Below are 23,150 nucleotides of genomic sequence, written 5' to 3' on the forward strand. Positions count from 1 at the left end.
TATTCACAGCACAGCAATCCATATCTGCATTAGTACTGAAAGGACCCCACCCAAACTGGGAACATTTGCTACATATCCACTGCTTTGAGAAGTTCCCAAGAGAATTCTGCAACAGCAAAATTAAGGTAACACCACCCCTACAGCCGAAAAAGGGCCATGTGTTATTGCACTTGTTTATATATAAATCTACCCCACTACCAAAATATATATTCCTTAAGGCCCTGAAGAACATCTTCCCCATCTTGGGCTCCTAGATCTTAGTATAATACCTGCACCTAGAACTTTATACTTATTATTTAATTTATATTAGAAATAAAGTTATTTTATTTAAAAAATGTTAATACAATGGCATCTCCTTGTGCAGAATTTTAGGTATCTCCCTCAAATGCCAGAGACATATGAAATAAAACACTAATATCAAACTTCAATTTTCCTTGCACCACAAATTCTTGGGTAGCCTGATACTTCAACCCAGACATTATCCAATCTTATACTATCAATCCATCAACCCAGACCTGCTCCAATATTTCATTTCAGCAATGCGGTCACTAGTAGCATCCATTCTTAAGCCTGTCCTGCTTGTTCTATACATCAGCTCTGCTCCCTCCCAATTATCTAGGCTTTCTGAGATTATATAAGACCTGGGTACTGCATTCCTTCATGCCAGGATCTAGAATAATCACAGGTTAGTGAGTAAAAAAGAAACCACTCTACTTTTGCCACCAATGCCCATAAAAAAGCGGTGGTCTGCTTATCAAGCCATTCTGCTACATCAATTTACTAAGTTCCCTTTGGTTACCATGAGAACCAAACAGCTTAAAAGTTAATATCACAAAGGAGAGAAAACAAGAACACTCCTCTTTTCTAGAAACACATATGAACTGCCAAGTTCATAGGTATGATTTTCACTTAAAAATAAGTCAGTTAAAACTACAAGTCTATCTTTTCACCATCAACCAACCTCCATCCCTCAGCCACTCAGAGCAAGCGGCTGGGTGACGGCATAATACAGCAGGAAGAGCACTGAACTAGAAGTCAGTAAATGTGGTCACAGCACTGGGTAAATGAAGTGTTTGACTCGTGTGCCTCAGTTTCCTCAAAGGTAATGAGAGAACTGGCTTGGATGACCAAAATTCCCTTCTAGAAACAGTCTTAGGTTTCTACTACACTTTCAACTTCATTTTTAGCTTTGTAAAGTTTTCTTTTTTTTTTTTTAATAACATTTCAACAAAGTTTGCTAGATATAACTGCTTCTTTCTTTTTCCCCTTTTCTTTCTTTCTCACAACTTATTTATATAAAATATGATAGCTCCTTTTGGCTCTGAAAAATTTCTGGTTCCATGTATACACCCAAAGTTTCTGTTTTTATGAGAACATATTAACATTCCAAGCATATGCGAAATTCTTATATTTTAAAAAATATTCTTCTGTAAAACATTAGCATTTTCTTAAGACCACAAGTTCCTAGCAGTTTATAAAGAGCACGGCTAGCAAGTCAGATTTAGGTTCAGATACCAGCTCCTCTACTTATGAACTATGCAACCCCGAGTGAGTCTGTTTGTTTACTTAGGCAAATTATGCTGAACTTCAGTTTCTTCATCTGTATTAAGAGAATGATACCGTACTTGCCTACTCACCCAACAGGGATCACATAAGAATCAAGAGAGCTTTGTAACTGATAACCAGGGGAACTTCATGGTCCCACTACAACACCCCTACTCACATCCCCCCCTCCACACCCCTATGCAAGGGAGCAGCCTTTTATCTATCTATGTACTGGAGTACCATATAAGAGTCTGGTTAGAAAAAGCATTCTACTTAAAAAATAAATTTGGAAAAGGTATGCCATTCAGTGGTAGTTTCCTCTCATTAAGCAACTGAAAAAATCAAAGACATTGTATGATTACTCTAAAAATTAATAAAAGTACCTCTGGTTTTTCGTGCCAAAAAGTATCCATTAGGTATACATAAAACTACTTCAGTATATACTTCACTGACTAATCGAATTGATTCAACTAAAGAATACTTGAGACGTTTATAGTGAAATTAATGAGTGAAATTTATTCTAAAGAAATTCCCACACAGATTCAAAATAATTATGTTACGATTACAGAATTATTAGTAAGTCCCAGAACTGCTGCCAGAAACACAATTATAGCTGTATTTAATACAAAGAACACTTTAAAACAGCTTTGGATATTAGGAAGATTACGTATAAGAAACACAAGCCTCTGTGCATTGTCTGGAAAGCAGGGGACAGCAGTGTTATTGTACATGCATATTCTTAGTGGAGCAAGTTTCACCTTGGCAGTGTTCCAAAAACAAAAAAAGAACAAGAGAAATAGAAGAGAAAGAAAAAAGACTGCACGATAGACACAAGATTAAGAAGTTTGTTTTGTTTTACCATTCTTGAGGGTTAAGTGAATAGAAAATAAAAGGCTTTCTGAGATCCAGTAACAGATTAGACTTTGCTCCAGAGAAATAAAACAATGGACTGGAAACACATGCTAGTTCTGTCCAAACTGCATTACAGATTTTCATGAGCCTCTCTAGATTTCATGAGCAGTAGCTACTATCTGTTGGACTTGTACATTTATTCTTAGCTTTTATCTTGGTGCCCCCATTATGGACTTTCTTTAAAGTTTATTTACTCTGTTGAATTCACGGTGGAGAATTGAGCATGACAGCAAAAGGGGTGCTGTGTAACAGTGACTCCAAACCAAGGAATGAGTGTGAACTCCTGGCATGCAATTACAATGAACTCACAAGAGAATATGAAATAACTTGGCATCACAAATCCTTCTTTCCTTTATGCTTGTGCTTATCTATAGAATATTAAGTGTTGGCAAAACCCTGGACAGACAAAAGCCTGGTCAGCATCAGTTTCCTTGTTTAGAAGACTGCCATAACTTTCTTAGCCAGATGCCTTTATATAGGGAAATGTCTACTGTGAAGAATACCCAAGCTTATAAAATAGATCAATGAGTGATTACAAAAGGACTTATGGCAGTTTCCCTTACATAAAGATTTCATTTTCAAAATTGTGTTTGACTTAAAATTTTCTTCTAGAACACATCTCATACATAATGTGAAACAGAACACTAGTTCCTAAAACTAAGTTGCTTGAAAGATTTTGCACAAAGAGTCCTAGTATCCTGTATTAAAGTAACTCCACAGATTCCAAATTCTAGATGATGCGTAAGAGTTAGCCATATGTGGCCAGTAACAAGAAGGTACAATTTCATAAGTAGGATAATAATAAAATTCTAATAAAGATAGATCGTATTCTCTATATTTCTTCTTTTTAGAATTGCTAAAAAGTTCATTTCATGGCTTTAACTTAACTAAGAAGCAATTTAGATATTCTAAAGTCAATACATTTATGAGAAAACATAAACAATGAAAATTGTTGGAAATCAAAGTATTCACAAGTAAAACTTTACAAAAAATTTCCTAGTAGAACCAATATTTAACCATGTTTAATATCTAACATAACAATATTTAATATTTAACTACAGCAGGTCTGCCAGAGATGGCACGTGGACCAGGGCCGTCAGTGTGATTCTCCTCCCTGATGCTTTAGAAGAGACTTGGTACAGTCAAGAGCATCCACCTTCACACAGCCCCTTCTCTCAGCCCAGAAGAATCACAAGACCATGGCAATTACACTCTCAAATGGTTCCCACCCCTTCTGCAGTGAGCCTGGGGAACTGAGAATAGCGTCATGAAACCCGAGTTTTAGTTTCAACTCTACTAGTGATCTTTCTTTGTAGAAATTTAGCATTTCTGTATCTGCTTGAACACTTGTAGAAAGAAGATTGTTCAGCAGCAGTAATTAGTTGTGGCAGAAAGTGATCCTGGTTCCAATTCCCCAGTGTTCTAGGGACTATTTTTGGATGATAAAAAGTACTTACAAGGTTGGAATCAAAAGATTCACATGTGAAATTCTGTTGTGACAGTTCCTTAACGTATGCACCCTCACTGACACAATACCACCCAATGATGGAGGTTTTTCACAAGAAATACCAGTTAATCAGAAAATGGCAAAGCTGTCTAAGTACACACAGTAATCTACAACAGTGATCCATGAAAGAGGTATCTGTCTATACATGCACAATACAATATACTTGGGCTTCAACTAGCCCGCTGTGCCTCTAGCCCTACCACTCAGCACTTGACTTTCATGCTCCTAGAGCCTGTCAACATTCCCCTGGGTGAATACATAAATTACTCATTAATTCAAGCCTTTGCTAAGTATTAATATATCCATAGACTGACAACTCCAAATGTGTATCTTGACTCTCCTCTAAGCCCCTACCTCATTTTACTAACCATCTGGTCTGTTCCCGCTTTCCAATAACACCCATTCCCCAAACTAAACTTGGGATAGGCTCCACTCTAAATCTTATCTCCCCTAAACTTTCTCACCTTCATAACTAACATCACTATTCACATCACTGCTTGAGGTAAAACCCTGAATGGTTCTCTCCCCACTTCTGCCCCAAACCCTCCCCACCACCTCACAAGAATCCAGAGGCAAATACTGTCAATTCTACTCCTACACTAAACATCAGATCCATCCACTTTTCTCCACCTTCAGCAGCTCTGATCTTGTTCAATCCACCATTAGCTGACACCTAGGAGAGTCTCTTTACTACTCTCTTCTCCTCTACTTTTGCCAGCCCCACATTCCATTCTCCACAGAACTGGCCAGGACAATCTTGTTAAACACAAATTAAATCGTGTCACTCCTTTGACTTAAAACCCCTTAATGACTCTCAATTGCACTATGAATAAAACCCATTTCCTTTCTATGCTCTTTGGGTCCTACAGCTTGGTCTCTGCCTGCCTCTTTAATCTTACCTTGGGCTACCCTCCTGCTCACCGACTGCCTCCAGCCAGGCTGGCCTTCTTACAGTTACTCCAGCGTCCCAGGACCACTCATCCTTTCCTAGGATTTTTACCCATGGGACTACCTCTGTACTAGTATGCTTCATGGAGACAGTTTCTACCCATCCTTCGGGTCTTAGTGAAATGGCATCTTCTAAGAAAGGCTTTCCCTGATCACCCAAGCTAAAGAGGGGACTCTATTTTAATTTCTTCACAACTACCTGTTCTTTTCCTTCTTAACAGTTTTTACATGATTTCTAACTACATATTTACTTGTTTACCTATCACCTTTTTGGTACGCAGTAGGTATTTTAACTAAATGAATTAATAAGGACAAGTACCTTAGGTGAGGCTAATCACAAACATAACCTACTAGCTAATATAAGATGCAATAAAAAAAATCTTACCTTGTCAATTTTTTTCTTTTTAACAGGGGGTTCGAATCTATCATTGACTCCAAAATACTGAGTAAGCTCCTTCCACTGGGTTTCATTTGAGGACTGTTCACTGCAAGAAGACAGACAATAAGTTTTCTTTTATATAAAATGTACTCACTTTTATTTTTATTTACTGTTTTTAACTGATTCCTACAATTACATTACAACTACTAGTTCTAGAGTTAAGTAGTTCAACTATTTAGACAATTTCTACAATAGTGCCTAGAATAAATAACTATTTTAAATTCTACCTACCTATGAAATTCCTTTTCACTCTTCAATTTACCTGAAAAGAATTTACAAAATGTTAATACCTAAGTATTCAGTTGTTATTTCAAAATCATGTTTTTAAAAAACTGTTGACCTCAATTAGTCACAATTTATTTATTTATTTATTTTTTTATAAAAGATGACTGGTAAGGGGATCTTAACCCTTGACTTGGTGTTGTCAGAAGCACACTCTCCCAAGTGAACTAACCGGCCATCCCTACATAGGGATCAGAACCCATGGCCTTGGTGTTACCAACACCACACTCTCCCAAGTGCGCCACGATCCAGCCCAATTAGTCACAATTTAGCATTTGCACTACTGATAACCTGAATGAAAACAAAACACCTTTTCTGGAGCGTTTTCTTTTCTTCCCTCTGCATCTTGAGGCTGAGGTTTTCTGTTCAGAATGTTTTTTATGCAATTCTTGAAATTTCTATGTAAGAGAAAAAAAAATTGAGAAGTAAATATATTTTGAAGAAAAACATGAATTCAAAAAATTAGAAATGAGTTAAGTAATGAAAATAGTTATATTCTGGCAGTTATCAATTTAATGAAAGTAGTTCAGTTCTTGTTAGGCGAACATTATAACGACTACACTACAGAAACTTACGAGCAATTCAGTTCTTGAGATACTCTATTCTCTGAGACTCTCTCGACCTGAGTTTTAATATTCATTTGTTTCAAAATAAGTTGTTTGATAATCTGAGTGAATCACAATGACTCTATAGATAACAAAGAGATAAAATGAAAGACAGAAACTCCTCACGTACCCTGCTAGGAAGAATAGCTAATCCTATGTGGTGTTTTTTGTCCTTTCTCTTTTTATGAAAAACAAAACAAAAATGAAAGCAAATATCTAAGTGGCCAATGTGGCTCAGAGAACAGTCAAAGTATTCTGAGTCCATCTTGCCTGTTATGTCCCGAGAACATACACACTCTGTGGCAGAGACACACAGAAGTGCATGCACAGACCCACACGCACAGGCTTTAATAAGAGCACATCAGAGAAAACTTACATTCCACATATTTAAGGGAATTCCAGAAGGACACTCTTCATATGCATTTACATTTGCCGCTGTTTCAGTTTTTGGTCCATCTGTTGGGAAATCTGAGATTTCTGTTTTTCTAATGATCCCATCCTCTTTATCTTCTGGTAAGTTAAGTCCAGAGTTCTCTAATGTGGCTTCATCTTCAGAATCTGACTCAACATCACTTTCATTTAGACCAGGAGGCAGCAGCCCACTCCACATCTTTTCTTCTATAAGGAAAGAGATGAATTTAGACATATAAAGTAGCCATGGAAATGATTTTAAATGCACTAAAAGACACTCCAGGAGAATAATTATACCAAGGGTTTGGAAACAGTCTACCTAAACTTTTTTATTTTTAAATCTAAAATGGGATGAATGCTCCATATTAAAAGAACTAAAATCCTCATTCGAGTAAGCAAAAAAAAAAAAAAAAAAAAAGTTTAAAAGCAGTTTAAACAAGTTTATTACAACACACACCTACAGATAAGAAAATAAAACCTTGATTCTCTAATAGGAGTAAGTCTGTCTAAAAAAAAAATTCAGTAAAACATTTATTGCTCAAAAATGTTAGGAGCCTAACAATATACTCTGTAGGCAATTTAAGAATTAAAATTTTATATTTCAAGCTAACCAATTAGAGATTAAGATAAAGTTGGATGTTTCACCTATATTTTAATGTATAAAATTTTCAGGGGGCTTACTGTTTAAGGAGGAGGAAAATAATTATTTGAAGAAAAAATTGTAAGCTATGTTAGTAGTTTGAGGATGGTGTGGTAGTAAAAGGGAAGGCTTAGTTTTTTATTTTGAAATAAACATAATTTAACGAAAATATACAGCTTTTTTGAGAAACAATTCTATATCTGGGAAACTAATGTTAAAGTTCAGGATAATACTTAACATTACCTACACAGCCCATTGGTAGAGAGAATCATTATTGTTAAGTTTAATAAAAATGATTTTAAAAATAAGAGTTGTAATCATTTGCTAAAATGATGATAATTGAGCACATTTTCACCATGGGTCTCTATGGCAGTCTACTTGAGCACACATACTGAGCCAAAACCAGTTTGTTCAGAAGCGGTCTAAAACAGAGAAGCTGGTTGTACCACTCATGATTTACTGTCCAACTGAAGGAATAAAATAGAAGGACAGAAATCTGTTTTCCTGAGTTTTCTGTCCCATATTATGATTAACCTAGTAGGAAAATCATCACCACTCTCTCAGAGACAAAGGCATCAGGAATTTTGCATTACTTTGAATAACAAATTTCTGTTACCTTTTAAGGACCTTCTTCCAGGTCCAAAGAAATCAGATCTTACTTTTTGTGGTTTTGGTCTAGGCTAATCAGTTGTTGGCTCTTGAAAACATCCTCACCAAAATATTCTCTTGGCTTTTAAAAGGAAGGTCTCTGGCATCTACTGCTCCAATTCAAATCCTGACTCTGCCACCTACTAGTGGTTTGAGGAAATCATTTAACATCTCTAACCCTCAGTTTCTTTATCTGTAACACAGGAATAATTATACTGCTTATAGGGTTATTCTGAGAATTAAATGAGATAAGCCACTCAACACAGTGTCTAAAAGGTTTTAGGGACTCAATAAATGTTATTTTTGCTCTTATTATTTCTGTAGCTATGTATTGCATTTTTATCATTTCTACTATGAGTGGCAGGGTTTATGAGGTAGTTTTGAGGTTTCTAATATCTGTGGTGCATTTATTTAGCAATTGATGCAAATCATTTACTTCCCTGGTTTCCAAAGTCTGATGTGAAGTTTCTATTAAAAAATTCTGTATTTGGTTTTCTGAATAGAGAAATAAATAAGTTTCAACGCTCCTCATTTGCACAGGTCCTTCCCAAGCACCGTACCTAATTTTCTATTTAGAATTTGCATTCTTTTTTAAAAAGAGAAGACACAAAATTATATAAAGCTCCAGGCTCCATAAAACCTGGATCCATCCCTAAACCTGGACTGTGGACAAAAGCTGGGAGAGAGGTCCTCTTGAGATAGAATGATTTCACAAAGGACATCATGTAAAATACACCAATACTGGAAAACAAAAGTTAAAATATCAATAAAAATATTTCTACTGTTTTGAGGAGCAGAGGAGGGGAGCAGTAATAAGCTCCATCATGACACTGGCGTTGGTGTATAATATACCTTCAGGCTCATTATCCATTTAAGGACTTGAGGACAAGTACAAATTTCAGGGTTAGATTTCTTAGCATAATTGGGGTCTATGTTAGAAACCACTGGTTCCTATTCTGTCCATAGCATCTCTTATTTGCCCACTGTGTGCCAGGCACTTTTCAAGACCTTGAGGACAGAAGTATACAAAACAGGCAAAAATCCCTAGCTTCATGGAGTGATAGCTACACACGCAGCACGTTTCTGTCCCTCAGCAGCAAAGTACCACTCATTCTGGACATTACATGTGACTGCTCATGAAAGGCATGTGCCTCTCCAATGGGCAGAGGCACAGGTCTCCCGCAGGACCACTGTTGGAGCATCTCTGTGGAGTAACACTGTATGCTCTGGGCACACAAACATGCTTCTGCCTGGGGAGCAGTCTCAGTTGCCTTGGAGAGGGCATGCTTTTCCTCATCAGCCTTCAAGCAGTTATTCATTTTTGATGGCCTTTTGGACTTTCTCAAAATTATCTACTTTTAGCTCCTGCTGATGTGGCATTAAGAACTGTCCTCAATATGATATTTGCCTGAAATGACAATTTATTGAGTGTATCCAATGAAAAAACAAAAAGTAAAGTAACTTTAGAAAAGTGGAATCAACCTCTAAATCCTTAAAACAAAGTAAACTTCAAATGAGGTATGTTTCTGAACTCAGTTCCCAAAAACCTTTAAAGTCGTGTGCCATTTTCCTGTGACTATTAAAAAAAACAAATACAAGGGACACTCAGTAGCTACTGATAAACACAGGTAACTGCTGGCCACTCACATGGTGCCTACAAAATGGAGTTGCCCATGTAAGAAGCAGCCCAATCATAAATCAGCCAATACGGAGTGGCTGCTCAGTGACTTTCAATTTGGGATTTCGTTTGAAAACAGTGTCTTTCTATTCATAGCATATACATGTCATTCATACATTTTCCAATTGGCACCATCTTAGGCCTCCTGTTATTCCTGTTTCGGCTGCTCTGGAGGATGATTCTCTATTTCTTTGAAGTGTCTCTTACTCATGCCCTTCAGAGTATATTTCTTTATTTTAAAGCAGATAATCTCAAATTACCCTCTAACTGTGAAAATTCACTCGGCCATTCTCAAGAGATGTGGAATACCAGAGAAAAAGAAATTTAATTTTTTCAGCATAGATTATTGCTGGGTCCATATAACAGCCAATGTATTAATTCATAAGCTTTCATTTTTTAGCCTGTAACCCAAATAATTTTTAATTTAGTCATTTTAGCCCTGAGGAAAATGTAAATGATTTGTAGTCCCTTGTTTCTCTGTGGTTTTAAACAGCACCTTCTTCTTCATTTCATATACCCTCCATCTCTGGAGTTCAGGTTTATTCCACCCCACAATTATTTACAAAAACATTCTGTGTGTACTACACAGAACACATCTTTAGTCCTGGGATGACACAACTTACTATGAACTGATACTATTTCTAAACTATTTCTAAATCGTTCTATTCTGAATAGCTGGATTTTCTTTTGCTCTTGAAAACCAACCATAGTCATTATTATTTAGCACACTTGGGCAGATCACAATGCATCAAGAACAGGGCACAGTTCAGCAGTTCCTAATCTAAGGTTTTTACAAAGTTTTATGAAGACAGTAATGGGGGTCTCTAAGTAACTCTGATATTCAAAAAACCAACGTATTTTATTTTTTCTCCCAGTGAGGCAATATCACCCATCTTTAGGTCAGGAGACTTACATTCAGCGAAGCATTATTCTTCACCACATGTTCATCAAAGACTCTGATTGGTAGCTATAGGCCTGATTTTCATAAGAAAAACAATGAATATAGCTGAGTAGATATAATCTTTCAAAATATTACAAAGGTATTCTAGATTGCACAAGGATTGGGAACCACTGGTTATACCTTAACACTGTGCAACACGATTTGGGGCAAGCCACTGCATTTGTCTGGGTCTCCATTCGTAAGCTATAAAATGAAGGTATGATTAGATGATCTCTAAGATATGATCTTAATATTATAAGTGCCCCAAATGCCCAATTACCTCACTCCTTACTATAACACTCTATTCTCTCCAAGTCGGCAGCAATCCTGATTAAACCCCAGTACACCAGTAGCAACTCCTCTACCTAGCAACCCAGCCATGATTATTAGTTTTCAGAGAGACTCTGCATCTCAGAACACAGAAAAAGAGAAGGAAACCTCAGTTACAACAGAAGAAACAGAACCAGAAAGAGGCTACACAAGGCATATAAACAATGTGGCAGGTGCTGATTTACCATTAATCCTCACAACACCATTCCACTAGGAAATACTACCTTGACCTGTTTTACAGGTTAGGTAGCTGACTTGCTTAATGCATTGTGATCAACTTATTTTACAGAAATAGAACACTGTACTTTAAATTTTGAACTTTTAGAGGGCAGAGTTGTAAGTGATAACATATTCTTGGAGACAAGGATTTGAGAGTGGGTCTGAAGAATAATTATAGCCTATAATTAGACTTGTTAAAATTTGGTTAGGAAGAATTTTTTTCCTGTACTTTTTAAGTACAGAAAGCTATGTAAGATGCTATACTAAACGGTACACATCAAAGTCAGGGGTTTGAGTAAAAACATCATATTTTCTGGAAAACCAGGCAGCTGCTTATAACCAAAACCCAAAAGAAAGAATCTGGGCAACTCAATGGGTGACATGTTTCTGATCTCTAATATTCCAAAATTTAAATTCCATTTTCATCAAATGAAGCTGTCTTATTTTCCATAGTTTGTATTCAATTAGAAATAAGTACAGAAATCTGAACCTTGTTGGATCTAAATTTAATCTTACTTGTATATTTAATCCTAAACCACCACCCACCAATCTGAACATCTTTTTAAATAATTTACACAACAACCGGTTTTTATCACTTAGAATTAGTTACTTAAAATATTTTTACGCATGTAATATCAACATTAATGTAAATGTCCTATTTAATTTTATGAAATAAATGTGTTCCCTTTTTTTCAAAAAGATCCGTAAAGTACAACTGAATCAGAGGCCTGAGTTCGCATTTCAGTGGCCAATCTGCTTATGCAGACAGACAATTTATTCAGCAGGATTTTGCATGAGCGCATGTTTTAATTAAAGACAGTGTTTGTTTAGTCGTGGCCCGCAAAACACTTCCCCAAATCCAACAACACCCTGCATGGTAAGATCTACAATTAACCAGTAACATCTCCAGGCTCGTTCTAAGTCGATGGCGCTGTGAGAATACTTACGAGGTTCAAGACTGCAAAGGGTGGCTCTAGAAAGGTACACCTGGTCCTGCTCGGCTGCACAACCCGGACCTCCGCAGGCTCTCCGGCGGCAGTGCCACACTCCAGCCCCCGCACGGGGAGCACACCCCTGGGCACAGAACCGAGCGCCGTGCACTCCGGCGGAGGCTGTCTAGCCTGCTGACATGCCCAGTAACCGGAGCTGTTTTCCGGGGTACGGCAATGGTAAACCTGAGCCTGACTCCCCGATCGAAAGCCTCCTCACCCCCTCTCCCTTTGGCTGGGGAGGGGACGGAGAAACCCTCTCCCACTCACAGGCTGGGTCAGGTGCCGCGACGCCCCTTCGGAGCAAAGGGGGCGCAGCGCCGCCGTCGCTCCCGCGGGCCTGGGCCGGGGGCCTTTCCAGCCCGCTCCGGGAGGCTCGGCCGATGAGCTCCAAGGCCGCCCAGGTCGGCCCTCGGCCACCCGCTCGGGGCCCTCCCGGATCCGTGACGCCCGAGCCCGAGCCGGCCGGGAGCCAGCCCCGCACGAAGCCGTACTCACCGGTGAGGAAGCAGCCGCCCGGTAGCCATCTTAGCACCCCGTCAACATCGCACCTTCTCATTGGCTCCGGAGTCGCAGCCAATGGGCTGGAGACGTTCTGGGCCCCAGGGTCGCCATGGCAACCGGCCTCGCTGGGTTTCCCTCTTCAGTGGGCCTAGAGGAGGTGGTTCGTGTCTTCTTTTTTTCTCTCACCGTTTTCGCTTTCTTCCGAACGTTTTCTAAAGCTTTGTTCTTTCTCCATTCCCTGCCGTACACCGGTGCGTCTGGGCGAGGAAAGTGCTGACACTGAACTGAGTCCATCCCACCGGGAGGGAGAATCTTATCTTTGCAGACGCTCTCTAGGCCCTTCTGGGAACGTTTTCATTCATCCTCCCTTTTCCCCATCGCTTCTTTGCTTCCTCCCTACCTTCCTTTTTTTTTTTTTTTTCTTTTTGCACACATGTATCGAGCGCCCACTCGGTACCAGGCACCGGGTCAGCCTCCGGTTAAGAGAAAACGACCCCGAGCTGCTCTACTGGCCAGCGGTGTGGCCTTGGGCACAAGTTTACTGAACTCCTTTCACGTGGCAGGCACTGTGTTGTGCCCTCAGGAGGGCTTGGGGGACCATAGGAAATAAGCAAGGAAAAAACAAACAAAAGTGCCGTGAAGAAAATAAAACAGCGCAGTGGGATAGAGGGGAGAGTAGGGCTATTTGAGAAATGCTGCCGTTTTCCGAAATAGCGTTCTATGATAAGAATAAGATTAAGAATACCTTCCTATCTGCTAGTGCTGTGACAATTATGTAAGAAAATACACATAAAGCCTTTAACATATTACCTTGCCCGCAGTCATTTGCAGTCTTAGCTGTTTGTTGTTAACATCATCAGTGCCTTTCTTTGCAGCTTGCTAAAAATGTATAAAAATTTTGCATTGCACTCAGTAATATGTCTCAATTTAACATAAACAGATGTATAAGCCTCTTACTTAACTATTCACGACCCCATTCCACCTCCACCGTCTTCCAGAAGATATGCCAAGTTTATAGAGTGGTTTTCCTATAACCGCAGAATCATAGTAAAACCTGAACTAACAAGCTTGGGTGTCTGAGGTGTTGTCTTCTGCTCACATTCTCTGCTTCTGGAGTGGAAGCAAGTCTGAATGACTTAAGGATCTGTATGAAGCTCTCCTGGCCAAATCTGTCCAGCTTCTCAATGGATCTTTCCTTGAATACAAATCTTTAAAAAGTTAAGCAGTTAAAGAAAGGATATGTATGAAAGTGCTATTGTAGCTGCTTGCATTGGACCTCTTAATTGCTGTGTTAGTCTGCTCAGGTCACCATTACAAAATGCTACAGACTGGGTAACTTAAACAACAGAAATTTATTTCTCACAGTTCTGGATGCTGGGAAGTTCAAGATTAAGGTGCCTGCTAAATAAGTTTCATTCTGAGGCCTCTTCTCCAGGCTACCAATGGAAGCTCCTGGGCTGAGAACCAGGGTTGGGGGGATCGAGGGCCTCAACCACACCCTCCTGAAACCACATGCAGCCCAGCAGTGACTGAGCTACCACCGGAAGCCCCCTGGGTTCCCCTGCTGGAATGATGCGGGTGCCACGGGCCTCAACCCCCTTCCTCCTCCCACCCTATCCTTTTCCCCTTTCCCCTCTCCCCCTACTCCCAACTGCTCCACAACATCTTAGAATGTAAAAAAATAATAACTTTTAGAAAAATAAATAAATTAAGTTCCTCACTGTTAATTTGAGAAGTCTCAAATATCTGGTTGTTTACTCTATGACACTACTGGATTCCTATAATAGAGATAAATAATAGCTCATACTTTTTTTCTGGTTCCAGTTGTGAGATTTTCAGTTTCTGAATAGTATTTTGCTAGTTTTCTAGGGGAGATGTCAGTCATTTGATTTATTTTAATCAATAAATTTACCTTTCATCCAGCAAATTCCTACCCTGGAAACCTGCCAAGCCATGCATTTTGTGAATGAAATACTTGTATTTGTGATATTTCTGTGAAACAAGGAATTGTTGAATATCTTTTACTAAATCATAGTGAAATACCTGATGCAGCTAGTGAATTGTGCTTGAATTGTGTTGCATCTGGCACTGATTTCAAGCATGTAAGTTTCATTTAAATTCTCAACCATATCTTTAAAAATACAAAGCGGTTTTTATTTGCCAAGAAATATTATAGTTTATTGAACAGTTTTCCCCTTATATTTAATAATTTTTTTCTTACTGTAGAGATTATAAGTCACACCCGTGTTAAAAAAGATTAATTGTGGAGTTCTCTTTGGTGGCTGCTAAATCTCTGGTTGATGAAAAATTTCTCTAAATATAACAAAATCCCTTAAATATTCTCAGTTGTAAAAAGTGAATACAGCTTTGTTGAACATATAATAAATGTGCTTCTTGCTGAAACTGAAAAAGAGACTAATTAATTTCCTTCTGAACAAAATGCCTCTTTTTTGGCATTGAAGAAAAAAAAGTGGTCTAGTGACAAGCAACAGAATTGAAACCAGAGAGTTCTGAATTTCAGGAATTGTGTTGGTAACCTTAGTGACTGAAGAATGACAATTTATTTGGATTTATTTTTTATAAATAAATGACTGAAGCATCTATAAACAATTTTAGTCTTCCAAGAATATGTTGAAAAACTAACATTATGACATTGACAAAAGTTGACATTTGAGGAAACAAAATTTCTACAGGATGTTGCCAAAGAAAAGCACTTTTTCTTTATTCGTCATGTCTAGTACTTACAAATTCTTCAGGTCCAACAGGTTGTGCCTAGAGATAGAGAAAAGAAGAGGAATATTTATTGAGCATTTCTGTATGCTAGTTATTTTGCAACTAATATCTGATGTAATCCTATGAGGTAGCTATTATCGTGTTCATTTACAGGAAAGGAAATTAAAACTTCAAGCATTTAAGAAAAATTTTTATGTCACACAGGAACCTGCAGAACCAGAGTGAGGAAGTTTCTCTGGACTCTAAAGCTCTCCCCACTGTCTCATACTGCCTCGTTTAGGTGGAGATTTCTGATAAGTCCCAGCACAGTGCAGTCAATAAAGTATAGACTTCGTTACTGCCCAGTGGAATGGTATAGCCAATGGGAATTCGTGAAAAGAGGCTTCAGAAGCGAAACGTCTCTTCTCTCTCCTTCACCCTCATTACCTAGTGAGTGATCAGATCCCATCCTCTAATCATTCCTGGTTTTCTACATTGAAGTCTATGTTAGTGTCCCTTTTCCTAATATCTTTATCGTCCAAAACACCCTGCTGCCTGATTAATCTCTGTAAATGAAGGAACACAGGTAAAGCTTTAACACAAGGCCTGGCATGAAGTCAATAGCCAATAATTATTAGTTTTCTATCTTTACATGTAAAAACTAAGAAGCATATAAATGTTGATAGGTCATCAGATTAATCTGTCAGTATCTTTGTGGTCCTTACTATGTGCCCAATGTGCCACACTGTTCTAAGCATTGAGGATTCAAAGGAAGTACTGTATATGAACTGGCCTGTCAAGAAGTCTGACACATGTAATATGATTATAAATGATATATTTTATACCATAAGTACTAAAATTGTGAGGTTGATATGATGTAACTACAAACCATGGAAGTCCTAAGAATGGAAAAGCAAGCAAGATGGAATTTAGCAAATACTATTTCCTTTGCCTGGAATACTTTTCTTTTTTATACCTGTTGAACTTCTATCATCCTTCAAAACCTAGATTGAATTATATCTCCTGAGTTAAAACTTTCCTGACTCATGCAGTTCATGCCTTTCTTCTCTGTTCCTTCATAATAGTTGGTACAGAGCACAAGTAGGGCTTTACTGGATGGAAATACAACTAGTTGTCACGGGTCAGTCTCTTCCGATAGATTGTGAGCTGGCGTGACAGTGCTTGTCACGTAGTAGGTGCTCAGTAAATGTCTGTGGAGAGAACGGATGGCAGTGGTGGACATGTAAACGCATGGGATGAAGAGAGATGGGGAAGGCGGTTTAGGAGCATCACATGAACAAATGCAGAGTGGCAGGAATGCTTTGATTTAGGGAAGACATAAGAAACCAGCTTGGGCCAGACTATGGAGACTCCCCTAATGCAAACAGACAAGTTCTAACTTGAGACAGTAGAGGGAATTATCAGATTCTGATCAAAGGACTGACATGATGAAGCGGGTGCTCCAGGGAGATTAATGGTACAGACTTGTGAATATGAAAGATGGATTTGGAGGCTGTTGAACCAGCATGATAGGCACCTAGCTAGAAGGCCATTCTGGACAAAATGATTAGCATCTGGACAAAGGAAACGGGAATAGATGAAAGGAAGCGATTCTGAGCATGGAGTCTATTTTCCCCATTCATTCATTCATTCCCTCCCATTCTTGTTTTCAGACCTTTGCTTTTAATATTGCTCCCTGTTTTCCACCCATTCATATTCTGTGTTCGGTTTTGTGAATTCAGCCCAGCACTTGGGGATATCTCCTTCACTATTTACTCCCATAAAACATCTTTAATTAAATCTGCCTTTCAAACACCCCCCCAAAAAGCAGCCTGTTGTACATCACCTTTCACCTCCTTTCCAAATCCTCAATTTATTCTAAACAACAACAAAGTTGCTGCAGGTGAGTGGTGGTCATGTAGGTGGCCCCCTGGTGGTCCTCTAGAGGACTGATCTTACATATTTTCCTCTTGGTGTAGAGAGAAACTAAATGTGTTCTTGCCTCTCCTTTGATTCTTACAGTTCAGAGTATTGAATTTTCACATCAGCTCATCTCTTCCTCACAGACACAGGTACAGATACAGGTACATCATCTGGAAACCTTTTTTCCAGCTTTAGCCCAGTAGTTTCATTGCCTTGTTCTCAGTCATCTTTTTTGTGACCCACAAAACATCACTATCCACTACACTAATCGTAACTGCCAAGCACAGGGTGTTGATGTGCTTGTGAAGAAAAAGAAAGCTGTTAAGTTTAAAGTGAAAGAACTAATTAAAGAGTTAGCATCTGTATTAGTCCGTTTGTGTTTCTATATCAGAAATACCTGAGACTGGGTAATTTATAAAGAACAAGGTTTATTTGGCTTATGATTCTGGGACACCTGCATCTGGCATGTGCTCAGGCGGCTTCTGCTCATGTTGGAAAGCAGCAGGCAGCTGGTGGGTACAAGCAGGTGACATGGCAAGAGGAAGCAAGAGAGAGAGAGAGAGAAGACAGAGGAGATGCCAGGGTCTTTTAAACAACCAGCTCTTCTGGGAACTAATAGAGTGAGAACTCACTCATTATTTCCCCCACCTAGGGAGAGCATGAATCCATTCATGAGGGATCTGCCCCCATGACTCAATCAGTTTCCAACACTGCCACATTGGAGATCAAATTTCCACATGAGTTCTGGGAGGACAATACGTCCAAACTCCATCAGCATCTCACCTCAAATGTGGACAAAAGAACCCTTCAGAATCTTTTCCAAAGTTTTCATCATTCAAAGTAAAGGGGAATCATTTCTTATTCGGTGTTACTATTTAATTATTTGGTTTGTAATGTAATGTGGCATTATCTTCTATGGCCTAGGAATCTAATCACCACTCAAATGATTGTCTCTAATGAAATAAATATTCTGAATTTTCAATAACTATTTAGAAATAAACATTTGAAACCATGTATTTGCTAAATTGAGGACATCTTAAATGATCCACCTCATACAATCTTACCCGTACTGTGTTCTGTCTGAAATTTTTTTGAATTACTTTCTATCTTTAAACTTTGGATAAGTTTACTTACCATTTAATTTCAGTTAAGAAAAGCACATTTCACTCTATTATCTTGAATTACAGACGTTTTCAGCCTACCCAACCAAATTCAGATACTGAGCCACACAGACCTCACCATCCTGCCCTCCCAGCTCTGAGCCCACCCCAGAGCAAAGTCTTCCTTCTTCTCAAGCTCACTTCCAGGTCCTTTCTAGGATTTTATTCTAATTTATACATTGGCTTTTTTATCTATACATCTTTATCTTTTTTTTTATGATCCCCCTAGGAATTACAGTATTCTTAACTTTTCTTGGATTACTTAAAATTAATATTTCAGCAGTTCATATAAAATGTGAAAACCTTGGAACTGTATAGGTCCACTTAATGCTCTTGACCGATCCCTGATGCTGTCATATACACTACATCTTACATACATTGTAAACCTCACATTAAAGTTTTTTTCTTTAAACCATATACGTATTTTAAATAAAAAAGAAAAAAAGTAGTCTTTTACATTTGCCTGCATATTTACTGTTTCTGGTGCTCATCATTCCATCCTGTAGATCTGAGTACATCTGCTTTCATTAACATTCATTCTAAAGAATTTCCTTTAGCACATCTTGTCGTGTATGTTTGCTGGCAATAGATTTTCTCACTTTTCTTTTACCTAAAAATATCTTTATTCTACATTCTTTTTTTCAAATCAGATTATTGATCTATAGTTTACATACAATATAATTTATATACAATATAAATTTGCTCTTTATAATGCGTATACTATGAGACCTGACAAATGCATACAGTCGTGTAAACAGTACCAGAATCAATATACAGAATATTGCCATCAACTCAAGTCCCTCATGTCGCTTTGTCATCAACCACTTCTCCCACCCCCAGCTCCTGGAAACCACTAATATGTTCTCTGTCTTTATAGTTTTGCCATTTCCAGAATGGATTCATATAAATGAAATCAGGTAGTAGGTAGTTTTTTGAGTTTGGCCTAGTTCATGTAGCTTAATGCATGTGAGGATCATTCATGTTGTTGCATGTATCAGTAGTTTGTTCCTTTTCACTGCTAAGTAGTACTCTGCCATATAGCTATAACGTAGTTTGTCTATTTACCAGTTGAAGGATATCTGTATCGTTTTCAATTTTTAGCCATTAGCAATTATGAATAAAGGTGCTAAAAAGATGCTAAAACTCTCATACAGGTTTTTGTGTGGAAAAAGGTTTCCATTTCTCTTGGGTATATACGTAGGTGTGGGATTGCTGGATTGCATGGTAAATTTATGTTTAACTGTATAAGAAGCTGCCAAGCTGTTTTCTAGAGTGGCTGTATCATTGTGCATTCCCATCAGCAATGTATGAGAGCTCCTGTTGCTCCATTTTCTTCAGTATGGACATAAAAAAATTTAACTGTTCAAGTAAGTGTGTAGTGGTATCTCATTGTATCAATTTTAATTCCTCTAATGGTTTATGATGTCTCTCGCTTGTCTTTTGATTTTCTTAATGGTGTGTTTCAAAGAACAGAAGTTTTCAATTTTGATAAAGTTTAATTTATTGATTTTTTTTCTTTTATGGTTTGTGCTTTTTGTGTTATGTCTAAGAAATCCTCGCCTTACCCAAGGTCACAAAGATTTTCTTCTCTCTGTTTTATTTTAGACATTTTTATAGTTTTAAGTTTATGATCCATTTTGAGTCAATTATATATACGGTGCAAAGTGTAAGTCAACGCTTACTTTTTGGCACCTGACTGTCCAATTGTTCCATCATGACTTGTTGTAACTTCTTCATCCATTGAATTGCCTTTTCACCTGTGTTGAAAATAAAATTGACCATATATGTGTAATTCTTTGTTCTGGACCATCAATTCTGCTCCGTGGGTCTATGCATATATCCTTTCTCCAATACCATACTGTCTTAATTACAATGGCTTTATGATGAATTTTGAAATCAAGTAGTATGTATTTTCCAACCATATTTTTTTTCTAAATTGTTTTGACTGTTCTAGTTTGTTTGCTTTTTCCATACAAATTTTAGAATTAGTTTGTCAATTTCTACAAAAAATTCTGCTGAGATTTTGATTGTGAGCACACTGAATCTATAGATCAATTTGGAGAGAATTGATATTTTAACATTATTGAGTTTTCTAATCCATGAATACTTTACCTCCAGATTTATTTAGGTATTCTTTAATTTCTTGTGAATATTTTGTGGTTTCTAACATATAGATCATGCACACGTTTTTAAAAAAATTATACCTAAGTATTTTATGGTTTTTATGCTATATTATAAGTTACTGTTTTTAATTTTAGTTTCCAACTGTTCATTGCTATTATATAAAAACATAATTCTTAAATTTTGATCATGTACTTAAAAAATGTGGATTTTGCTGCTGTTGTGTGGATTGTTCAATAAATCTTAATTAGATCAAGCTGGTTGATAATGTCATCCAGATTTTCTCTTTCCTTGCTGATTTTCTGTTTACTTGTTCAATTGATTACTGAGAGGTAATGTTAAGTCTCCAGCTGTTATTATGGATATATCTATTTCTCCTTTTGTTTATGTCAGTTTTTGTTCTGGTATTTAAAGCTATTTTTTTAGATTGTGTATATGTTTAGGGTTTTTATAACTTCTCTGTGAAGTGACCTTTCATCATTATGTAAGAGCCATCTTTATCCTTGGTAACATTCCTTGTTCCAAAGTCTATTTTGTTTGATATAAATATAGCTATTCTAGCTTTTTTTAAATTATTATTTGCATGGAATATCTTTTCTCATTATCTTATTCTTCATATATCTATGTGTTTTCAATTAAAGTATGTTTTTTGCAGGCAATACATACTTGGGCCTTGCTTTTTTATCCTGTCAATCTCTTTTAATTGTCTCATTATTTTTCTGCCATATCCATTCTGCTTTTGCCGTCAGTGATTTTTTTTAATTTTACATATTTTATTTTTCCATTCTAGAATTTCTATTTCTTTTTTATAGTTTATACCTCTTGACTGAAGTTTTCTATATTTTTATTATTATAATATATTTTCCTTTCAGTCCTTATGCATAACTATTTTTAAATTCATGCCTTTTGATTCCAACATTGGGATAATCTCAGGATTAGTCTTTTTTTCTTTTGCTTAAAAATGGTTCATGTTTTCTTGTTTCTTTATATGACAAGTAATTTTGGATTTTATCCTGGAAATTATGAATTATATGTTGTAGAAACTCTGGATTCTATTATGTTCCTCAAAAAATATTGATTTTTTTTTTTTAAAGCTGGTGGTTAACTTGGCTGAGCCCAAAGTGCAAGCTCTGTCCTCCTGGCAATAGGTGGTAACTCAAATCCAAGTTCAGTTATTTTAGCCTTGGCAGGCCTTCTTGGAGTCTGCCCTTCACTTGCAAAATTCAAGGGTCATCTACAGATTAGGCTCACCCTCTCTGTCTTTCTTCTTTCCAAGATTATCATTCACTCTCTAGCAGCTGTTATTCACCCAAACTATTTCTCAAGTAAGACCAGATATCAATTCAATTTCTAGCCTCCCTACCCAGTGCTGGCTGACACCTGCACTCAGGATAAAAGCTGGAGAACAAAGGTAAGTCACCCCTTGCAGTCTTCTTCTTCCAAGTATTGGACGTCTCCAGCATCTGCCTATTTTTGTTTCTTCTCTAACGCCTGTAAGTAGTTGTTTTGCTTCTTCCAAAGTCTACAGTTACCATCTGTCAGACAGGAGCATATGGCCATGACTAGAAGTGGAAGTATTTAGAAAGGTGCATATCTTCTTACCCATCCCTAGTGTTCCTCATGGAATCTTGTTCTTGTTGTTATTGTTGTTAGAGTTTATTCATTTTAGCTTATGTTCTTTAAGATCAAGTACTAATATCCTTTACATTCAGTGCACCTTGACATTCGCATTATCTGCAGTGCTAGACACTGGGAACTTGGTAAATATTTAAATGATGAATAAGTAAACTTGGCATAAATTTTTCTTATCTATACAGAATATATTCTTTTCGAGAGAAATTATTGTATGCAAGAACATCTAATTAATGACTCCTATTTTTAATAAAAGAAAAAATTGGCATTAGAACTGAAAAAAAAACCCTCAAATTTCTTACAAAAACACAGAAACACACTTTCTTCTTTTTTAAAATGGAATTTTAATTCAATTTATTCAACACTGATTTAATATCTATTAGATGCAAAGCACTGTAGGAAACACTGACTGTTTTAGGATGAAAGTGAAAGATGATTAAATAAGACAGGTAAGACATGGTCCCTGCCATCTAAAAATCTGAAATGTAGTTGGGGAAACAGACAGATGGCAATAACCCCAATATAAAGCAAAAGATGGTGAGTGCTGCATTGAGATTAGAACAAATTGTCATGATTGCAGTAAATAGGAAGCAATTAAATCAGATTGTGATTCCAGGGGAGTTTCTTGGTAAAGGAAGGATATAAACAGGCCTTAGGAGGATGTGAAGAACTTAAAAGATATACATCGTTTAATAATACGGAAGTTAATTTCAGGAAAATTTGGGAAATTATAGGCCATGTTTAGGGAAGAGTAGCATGGTTTAATGATAAAAACTTGGAGTTTGAAGCCACAAAGATATGTATGGCTATGTTTGACTATCTAAACTTCCCTGAACCTCAGTTTCATCATCAGAAAAATGGGAAAGTTGAGTAGAGACCAAATTATGGGGACTCTTAAAACACAGCTTAACAGAGGCATGTAGACTGGAGTTAGGGAAGCCTGTTAGTCAACTGTAGCAATAATCTAAGTGAAAAAGTATTGGTAAAGGACCGAACCCAAAAATA

General features: G+C 37.4%; 1 protein-coding gene across 2 annotated transcripts in view; it reads right to left on the reverse strand.

Annotated features, from left to right (window-relative positions):
- Nucleotides 1-12,634, reverse strand: part of FAM204A (family with sequence similarity 204 member A) — a 31,537-nt gene extending 18,903 nt beyond the window's left edge. The window contains exons 1-5 of one of the 2 annotated variants that reach the window (XM_063102595.1): nt 12,592-12,634; nt 6,615-6,856; nt 5,944-6,031; nt 5,583-5,613; nt 5,298-5,397 (exon numbers count right to left, since the gene is read on the reverse strand). In XM_063102595.1, the coding sequence (XP_062958665.1) occupies nt 5,298-5,397; nt 5,583-5,613; nt 5,944-6,031; nt 6,615-6,848 (453 nt within the window). In that variant the 5' untranslated portion in view covers nt 6,849-6,856; nt 12,592-12,634. Of the gene's footprint in view, nt 1-5,297; nt 5,398-5,582; nt 5,614-5,943; nt 6,032-6,614; nt 6,857-12,051; nt 12,229-12,591 lie in introns of those variants that run through there. The other variant, XM_063102596.1, reaches the window with a different exon arrangement.
- Nucleotides 12,635-23,150: the final 10,516 nt, after the last annotated feature.

The sequence above is a fragment of the Cynocephalus volans genome, chromosome 7, assembly GCF_027409185.1.
Source record: "Cynocephalus volans isolate mCynVol1 chromosome 7, mCynVol1.pri, whole genome shotgun sequence".
Classification (NCBI taxonomy): Eukaryota; Metazoa; Chordata; class Mammalia; order Dermoptera; family Cynocephalidae; genus Cynocephalus; species Cynocephalus volans.